Raw genomic sequence first — 9,054 nt, 5'->3', positions numbered from 1 at the left:
GCTTTTTACGAGCAGACATGAGTGAGGCAAGCTCCGAATATGCGGGAAAAGCGCATGGCATTTGAGAGTCTGCGGTGACGCGGAGGGCGTTCATCCACTGCGTAGGCCTCGTCTAGTGATTTCTACGATTCCAAGCCGCCCTGGGAGGTTTATCTTGGACATTTGACAGCCGACAACATGGCAGAAGCGCGGTACGGCGATAATTGAGAAATCGAGAATGCCCATCCAACAACGCCATCAGATGTCAAGCATGTTGTTTTACAGAACCGAAACCGAAACCGAAACTTTTGATTACTAACCTTGGGCATCGTCCAATCACGGTGCCCCCCCCTCCTGACGTCACAGCCTTTAGTTGGTGCGGCCGCCGCAAACCGCGCATAGTAGTTTTTCTTCTTTCGCGCTTTGTAAAATAATTACCGATTTGTCAACCGGATAAACGATGAATAGTGTGTTAATTTGAGCCAGTCTACACAGTGCAAGCAAAAACGGGAGCTTGACCCATTCACTTCAGTGTCCCTTTAAGCAATTACCGCTGGAGTTCCTTTTTTTTCACACGCGCGATATAGGGCTTCACAACAGCGCTGTAGTCTTTTTTTTTTTTTTTTTGCTAAAGCCACTTTCCGTTCCGAAGACGTTGTCCGGTCGCGGGTCTTCATTTTCTTAGCATTTTTTCCCGCAACGACGAACTTACGGCCAGTCACAACAGCTCCGCTGTTAAAAATGGCATTTTGTTTCCTATCGAACCCAGAAAAGAAGTCTGCCGTCAAATGCAAACAGCCTCTGGCAAAAGGTTCACTCTCCGCTACACGTCTCGTGCATAATAAACGAAGCAGTACCGCACGCATCACTCTTTGCTCGTGATCCGAACCATCTGTTGCATTTCGTCGCCTCCACGGGTTGCGTAGGTGTTTTCTGTGCGCTCACCCCCCCCCCCCCTCGCCCCCGCCCCCCCTAGCGCCATCTGCTGGTTCGCTTGAAACAAGTCTCGCTGCGTCGACTCCGAGTTGGGGTGGCCCCCTCTCCTGCGGTAACCTGGTCGTGGTCACTACGATACCATGGCCGGTACAACAACATCCCCTTCTGTAGGGCTCCTGCTGAAGACGCTCAAACAGATCGCTTATTATGGACCTGCCCTTCCATCAATGCAGCGAGATCACGGCACCTTCGTGGCACAAGCCTGCATCCTGTGAGATCCCCCAATCTTAAGCCATGGCTCTGCGGACCCCACCACCGCTCTCTTCTGTAGATGGAGAGAAAACATTTTAATGAGCTCAAAAGTGAGAGTGGAGCCCCAGTCCGGGAATTCATGCGCTTCCTCCGAAAAACAGCAGCGAATTTTATCTCTAGACGCTGAAGTGATTTGTAAACATTGCGGTATTGCGAGCGCAAATTGTACTCCGGAGTCCCTAGGCTCTATTTCGACCACTCTGAGTGCGTTTACGCGAATTCATTTAGTAGAAAAATCAATTCGAAAATTATGTCCTCCTCTCTGCGCCCTCGCCCATTTTCTGTGGCGTTTTCGTGTGACGTCGGGAGGAGATGAGCAGGCAATTGGCTGCGCTACTGCACGGCTCCCCGGCCTTGAGACAGAGTCAGTCGGCCCAGCGTTTCGTTCGCAAGTCACCGACGGGTCGTCGCAATTCGTTCGCTCAGTTGAAACGAAGCCAGGACACGTTTGTGAATGGAAGAATGTGCCTTTCTTTACTTCGTTAGTTTGTACACTGTATCTAGCTCCAAGTCAAGGACGCTTCACACAAGCGCTGCACAAGCGCACATGCGACGCTTCGCTAACTGGCACGCTAGTAGGAAAATATAAGGCCTCTTGAAGGCGGGAGAAGGGTCAGCGAAGTCAATATAGGTACTAAGGAAATAAAATCAACTGATACTTGTACCGTACAGCGTAAAACTAGGGTGCGGTAAGCACGTTCTTGCGCTGGGCAAGCACAGCACATTGGTCAGCAGCACGACTACGCATCTGAGAACACTTTTTCGTCTAAGAAATGCAATTGCTAGACGTGAGATATTGTGGAAACTTGGGGGAAGCTTACTGCACGAGCGCAATACAACAAATAGTCGCCTAAGCTGCTTGAAATCAAGGTCGGCAGCGCTCGCTTGTGGCCGAGTGGTCTGGAGCGCTAGGTATGTCATTGCAAGTGTTTCGCGAGTCACGAGTTCGAATCCCCGCGGGTGCATTCTTTTATACTTTATAATAAGTGAACTTTTTCGTTTTCCGCCGACATTTTCTATACTGAGTTCACCTTTTTTTGGGCCGCAACGTTCATTGCTCCACGAACTAGTTCACAGAACGCGCGCAGGCTGACACTGGCGCGCTAGCGAGTTCTCGTTGGCGTGCTGTTGCCATGAGCACCGACTGCTTGCGGGCAGTGGGCACAGGCCAGAATCAACAGACCCTTGGCCTGGTGCGAACACGCTTTTTACGATACAGGCATGAGTTAGGCAAGCTCCAAATATGGGGGGAAAGCGCATGGCATTTGAGCGTCTGCGGGGACGCGGAGGGCGTTCATCCCCTGCGTACTCCTCGGCTATTGATTGCTACGATTCCAAGCCGTCCTGGGAGGCTAATCTTATGCATTTTACAGCCGACAACATGGCAGAAGCGCGGGACCACAATTACGGAGGTATTGAGAATGCCCATCCGATGATGCCGTCGGATGTCAAGCACGTTGTTTTACAGAACCGAAACCGAAACTTGTTTGGTTGCTAACCTTGGGCATCGTCCAATCACGGTGCGTCTCCTCCCGTCGTCACAGCCTTTAGTTGGTGCGGCCTCCGCAAACCGCGCATGGTAGTTTTTCTTCTTTCGCGCTTTGTAAAATAATTACCGACTTGTCAACCGGATAAACGATGAAAAGTGTGCTAATTTGAGCCAGTCTACACAGTGCAAGAAAAAACGGGAGCTTGACAAATTCACTTCAGTGTCCCTTTAATGTGCTGAACAAATATCACTGTTCGGCTTCCGTGGCCCAGGGGAGAGTTTTGGGTTTTCACGCCAATAGCCTGGGTTCGAGTAAATTGCTCCTGACATTCGTCGCATGACGTCACTTTTTTTGCTGCAACATGTTCTCTTAATCAATGCTACGCATTCTCGTCGAAAATGAGGATAATTCGGTATCTTTTAGGCCAGTTTACCCAACCAATACGTTAATTAGTTGTTCGATTGTTCTAGTACGACGCGAAAAAAAGGTGAATGTGGGATGTGTCCAGGCTGTCATGTCTGTAAAATACGCGTCCCATGGCTACGTTCCGTCTTTGAGTCAGTGAAGGCTGGTCTGCGAAAAGACTGAAGGCACCCTGCCGCACATATACTGGCGGAGTGTACTCAGCTCAAGAATCCCCTACCTTCCCTCCCCCTTCCCCTTCCCCCCCTACCCGAGCGATGGGAGATCTTGATGTCCAGTCCCGACCTATCGACGCAGCAAGAGCTCGCGTCCAGGGGCCAGGAGCTATTGGACTCATATAGGACTCGTGAATAGGGTTCCACCCCGTCTGACGCCTGCGAGCGTCACCTGAAATGGGCTCAGCAAAAGTTGTTTCTCTCTCTCTGGACACTTCCGGTTGCTCCAACTGCGGTCCAGTGTAACCGGAACACTGTTTTGAACACTGCCGCAATCTTCTTGATCAATCGCTAAAACGAGCTGATGGTTCGGCCTCTGCCTGGCGAGTAGTGTCGCCGATCAGAACTCTCACATTCTGGGTTCGAGCCCCAGCAACTATGCTTTTTGTTTACTTCCCAGCCTTTTTTTAACACGAAAGTGTTTTCTTCGGGATACACCAACATTTCGGTGACGTCATATCCGTCACGGAAGTGACGCCAGTACAACGAAGCGAGCGGCCTGTGAAGGGTGCACCCCTGCACACAGCGTTTTCTTGCGGGGAAGCAACCTTTAGTACTAAAGAGTACGTTATACTTAGGGTTGTCGTTTTCGGGTTTTATATTTTAACACTAAAGTGTTTTATGCCGGAATACACCAAGATTTCAGTGACGTCATATCCGCCACGGAAATGACGCCAGTTCGCCTTTGCCGAAAAGACCCGCCAGCAATATGTCGTTCGCCAAGCGCATCCACAAGACAGCCGCCAACCCACAAATTATGCTCAGCTGCAGATTTCGCTACACATTTCACTTTCATGTTTTACCCATTCCTCTGACAGAGGAATCAACCACAGTTTTTTTTATTAGAAAAATTCTCCCCTAAATCAGGTCTACGCATTCTTCCCCGCGTATAATTAAAGTTCTGCATTGCAACGGTAACGCCCGGGCTGCACTGACTTTGAATGTTGCTGTCCAGGGTGCCTTTTGGTACGACTCTGCCTTTTGAGACAATGCGTCGCGTTAGCAGGTGTCAGCGTACCAAAAAAGACAAAAGCGTTTGCAGGAAAACCTCGTTGATGTCGGAAGGGGCGTACACCGTGAGCGGCTATGACCAGGTATATCACGGGAGAAGAAGAAAAAGATTCCCAGAATCACCTCACTCCACTCATCTCCAACTCGTTCTTAATGCTCGCATGCTGGAGGATTCCTTGGCTACTGATTGTGTAAGTGCGCTCTTCTTCATTAAGAGCAGAGTACGGCTAGCGAAGCTGGATCGGGGCTTAAGTCGTCAAGGATCGAATTAAAATGACTTAACGTACGGTAAGAAAAAGAAGACACGTCGCCCAAAAAGTCATCGCCCAAATCGGAGGAGCATTATAGTTCTTAATCCGAGGATAACAAGGCGCATCGAGACGACAGATTTCTAAATCGCTGATACGATTGGCTTAACAACCAGCTGCATGGACTGCTACGATTGAAGGGAGCTGTTGTTTTCAAATTTTGTTTTCAACGGGTAATGACAGGACACAATGCTTTTAAGAACGCGCCCCCGAACAAAAAAAAAACTCATAATCATCTCCGTGAATGACACGCGGGAAGTCGGTAGTGCCCATACTTTCGTTATGTTGTTGCGTCGTCCGTAAAACCTGCGGGTTGGCTCACATTTCAGAGCACCCAAAAAGGTCAGAGGTCACCATCCGTAAAGTTACATTCGTTATTGCGTCAACTAACGAATTATGCCGGGTAAATGAAACTGGTGTCACCTTAAAATCGTCTTCGTCTTGGCGGCCGATTGTCCATTAGTTATTTTGGGGGAAATATTGATTTTAAAAGCTACAACTGTTCTCTGCACGGAACACTAGCCATATACAGCATTGCTGTAAAATTATTTCAATTTATTTTCACGCTACTTCACTACCCGAAGTTGGGAAACTTCCAATTTTTAAGAGGACTTTGATGTTGAATTACAAATGACAAAAAAAAAACACATCTTCGAGGACAGTAGCGCTGAACAGGTTCAGAAAATGCTGCATCTCTGAAGCGGTATCCAAACGGTTCCGTTTTTCGTCTAAACAACAGAGGAATTCAACCAAATAAAACCGTAACAAACAAGTTCTTTTTTCTGACGGTGCGACAGATCAGAATTGTTTTTTGATTTCCCTAGGACGGTGCAGTGGGCGGTAACAACGTGCCGAGCAGCGCACCCTTTGCTGGGCAACGACACCTGCTACTTGCTCGATCCTTCCTGCGACCCAGACGCCCATTACTTCTCCGACGAGCACTATAATCGCTACAGACCGCCGTCCATGTACACTGATGCTGAAGGTGAGTGCCTGTGTGCCTTTGGCTTCTTTTTTTTTTGCCTGCATTTGCTTTAAAGAATTCAAAACAATATAACTGTCACTGTGGGTAAGCACATTTTTCGAAATCACTCAGTGCAATTAAATATGTTTCCATTACATGTACTTGCTGTATATTTTTCTATTGCTAGGATCAAAAACCTGTCCTTGATTTGTAAAGCTCACGTCGACCTTCTAAGAAGCCTTCTGTTGTTGTTGTTTTTTTCAGCAAGGTTGAATTGAATTTGAATTGAATTGAAAATAAGTTTTATTAAACAAACATGATATGGGTACACAGTATATTCAGGAGGAGGTCCCACGGTTATAAAAACCACAAGCGGGACCTTCTATACAAATTACCAAAATGAATATAAAATTACACTGACAACACTAGTAAACATAATAGAAAAGAGTACTGAACAAATATTCAAAAAATCAGCTGTGACAATAGGAACAAAACTGCAATAAGGCGCGTCACATCACTGTAATGAAGACAATAGGTAGAGTTTCAGTTTTTTTTTTTTTTTTTGAAGGTTATGACAGAATGAGAAGATTTAATGTCCTGGTTTAAGGTATTCCACAAGTGCAAGCAAGAGAACTGAATAGTTTGTTTACCGAAGTTAGTTCTTACTTTGGGAAGTAGAAAGTTGTTGCGAGAGGAGAACCGAGTGGAGTTTGGGTTAGAGATAGTGCTAGGAGGGAAAATAGATATCAGGACTCCACAACGCAATACTTTGAAGAACAAAGTGCCAATATTTAACTGGTAAAGACAGGGGAGGGGCAAAATCGCAAGTTCAATGAACAGAGGAGTAGAAGTAGATAGACGGGAAGAAAAAGTAATGATTCTTAAAGCTTTTTTTTTTTTGAGTTTTTGAAGAGACCAGGGATGATTACAATATGCGCTGCCCCAAGACGATATACAATAAATCAAATGGCTATGAATAAACGCATAATACATAGTTACTAATGTTTTTATATCAAAGTAGGATCGAGCCCTGAGCAGGGCACGTATTCCGTATGAAACCTTTGTACAAATTGAATTTACATGGTAATGAAATTTGAGATGGCTATCCACAATAATTCCAAGAAAACACACGCGATCAGTAGACGGAATCCAATCTGCGTTGATGTATAAATTAGGGACGGGAAATAGGTGTTTTTGAGGGGAGTGAAACGGAACAAAAACGTTTCGCCTTGCTTAGCTAGGCCCGGTTCAGAAGGCTGCCGCAACTGTCGTAATAGCTTGAAAGAACGACGTCGGTTCCCGTCTCAGCCAACTGGACTGCGTGACAGGCTGTTTTTTAACGCCCATAGCTCACCATACGTCTTTTGTGTCCGTAGTCTGAACATGGCTTTAGTCTTAATTTCGAACTGAATAATTCGTAGAAGCTGGAGACGAATCGTTCGTTTACGTACTTGACACTCTTCTTCAATATTCATAAAGCCTCTCTATCTCCCCCTCTCTTTCTCTCTTTCTCTCTACAAAATATCCCGGGCCATTTCCACCAACGTGCAACCTGGGGAGGGGTGGAGCAAACAGTGTATACGTGTATTCTTGGCGCCTTCGCGTTTTTGCTAACGGAGATGAAACTGTTGGGGAGTATAGGTGTACAGCTTTGCTGTAAAAGTCTCTTGTCTCTAAAGCACTAAGCGCTCCAGCGCGAGGCGTACACGACTGTCCCAGTGATTTTTTTAGTACGCCTTACGTTGTAGCGCGAGGCGTAAATGAGTATCCCGGGGTGTTTTTGTACCGTGACAACATGAGACGACGATTACGACGGCGATGACAGGAGACGGCAACAGCCCCAGCCCCTAAGGAGATTCGCCCCTAATAGACCCGCTCGCTGCCCATCTAGCTGACCATGCATTTTTTTGTGTGTGCATGCGGGGAAATTTTCGACACAGGTTCGTAGAAGAAGATTAACTCGACAGTACTGAGCATCAAACACAGACCGTGAAATCTCCGAAGCACCTGCCGCCGTGGCTCAGTGGCTAAGGCGTTGTGCTGCTGCGCCCAAGGACGCGGGTTCGATTCCTGTCAACGGCGACCGCTTTTCTAATGGAGGCGAAAAGCGAAAACACCCGCGTGTTCGAGATTTCGGCGCCCGTTAAAGATCCCCAGGTGGTGGAAATTAATCCGGAGCCCTCCACTATACGGCGCGCCTCATCGCCTGTGTAGCGTCGGCACGTTGAACCGCATAATCACTGGGCTGTAACACCTCTTTTTGTAATTAAAATAAGATTGCGGTGCTTTATAAAAAGCTGGTATTAAGTCCAGGAAACAAAACAAGTATTTTCCCACGACTTTTAAATCTGCCCTAACTCTAGTAGCAATGGTAAAACTACGGTTTCCCGGTCGATAAATCTTTACAGTCATCTGTCGCCCACAGGAGAAAATTTCCCCTGTCCCTTACGGCATAATGTATATTCAGGTGGTGAATCGATCATTCCCTAATTGAGTGCTGAAAGGATCTGCAAAGCCATCTTATGCCACAAAAAAGAAACTGCGCCAGGTCCGCACAAGCGTATTTCATAAATATCGCATAAACACGCTTTGAAAATGCGCGCACTGTACTGCAAATGTCAACTTGTTTGCTTAATTATTAGTTTTATGGTCTGTTCGCTTTCTGGATGAGAACATTCATTTCCAGATTTAACGCTCTCGACGGCTTATTCAAGGAAAGGTTGGCACCTTCCTAAGGAAGATATACGAATCGCTTATTGCTGCCGGTGGCGGATTCATTGAGTATTTATGGAAATAAAGCATAATAGAAGAACTTCACAAAGGTTGGTAAAAATATGTCTGATTTTGCTAGAGATGTTCTGCTGCGCCTGACGCCAATGTTCTGTTCTCAAATACCTCGCGCACCCGGTATATTTTTAAATTCGGTGGCGTAATCTAGATTCATGACAGTAGAAGATTTTGTAAGAGCCGCTAGCGCGAAGGTTTCGGTATAACAGTGGCCTTTTCTGGCGCATTCATTCTACACGACAGCATAGAAATGTTATGACACTACTCCTCCACCCTCCCAGGAGACCCAACTGTCATCTACTTCCAGTTCTTCATCGAAAGCACGTTTGACGTGTGTCCCGTAAACCAGGTACGTTACACCAGCTCTGATAATCGGTTCGTTAAGGCCTGACGTCGTCGGTGTTGCTTCTCTCACTTGCGGAGAAATCTAGCATCAGCCGGATTTCTCCCTTTTCAGATAATACTTGTCAATCAATTTTCTTTACCGGCCAACCTCTTTACTATCTGCTTTCCTGTAGTTCTTTTTTCGGTGTTCTTAAAACATTTGTCAGATAGGCGCCTTCGTGAGACCATAAAGTTGTAAGTGGGAGGAGTGCCGTAACGAAATATTTAAAAGCATAGGTGCGCGT

General features: G+C 46.6%; 1 protein-coding gene across 1 annotated transcript in view; it reads left to right on the top strand.

Annotated features, from left to right (window-relative positions):
• Window positions 1–4,441: 4,441 nt before the first annotated feature.
• The window catches only part of LOC144175223 (glycine receptor subunit alpha-2-like), a 29,123-nt gene continuing 24,510 nt past the window's right edge, over window positions 4,442–9,054 (top strand). The window contains exons 1-3 of the mRNA XM_077704330.1: window positions 4,442–4,449; window positions 5,499–5,659; window positions 8,707–8,774. Coding sequence (XP_077560456.1) covers window positions 4,442–4,449; window positions 5,499–5,659; window positions 8,707–8,774 — 237 coding nt within the window. The remainder of the gene's footprint in view (window positions 4,450–5,498; window positions 5,660–8,706; window positions 8,775–9,054) is intronic.

The sequence above is a fragment of the Haemaphysalis longicornis genome, unplaced genomic scaffold (assembly GCF_048455015.1).
Source record: "Haemaphysalis longicornis isolate Haplotype H1 unplaced genomic scaffold, Haemaphysalis longicornis Haplotype H1 scaffold_3, whole genome shotgun sequence".
Lineage (NCBI taxonomy): Eukaryota > Metazoa > Arthropoda > Arachnida > Ixodida > Ixodidae > Haemaphysalis > Haemaphysalis longicornis.
The sequence above is the reverse complement of the archived record's forward strand: the minus strand, read 5'-3'. Positions and strand labels throughout refer to the sequence as shown.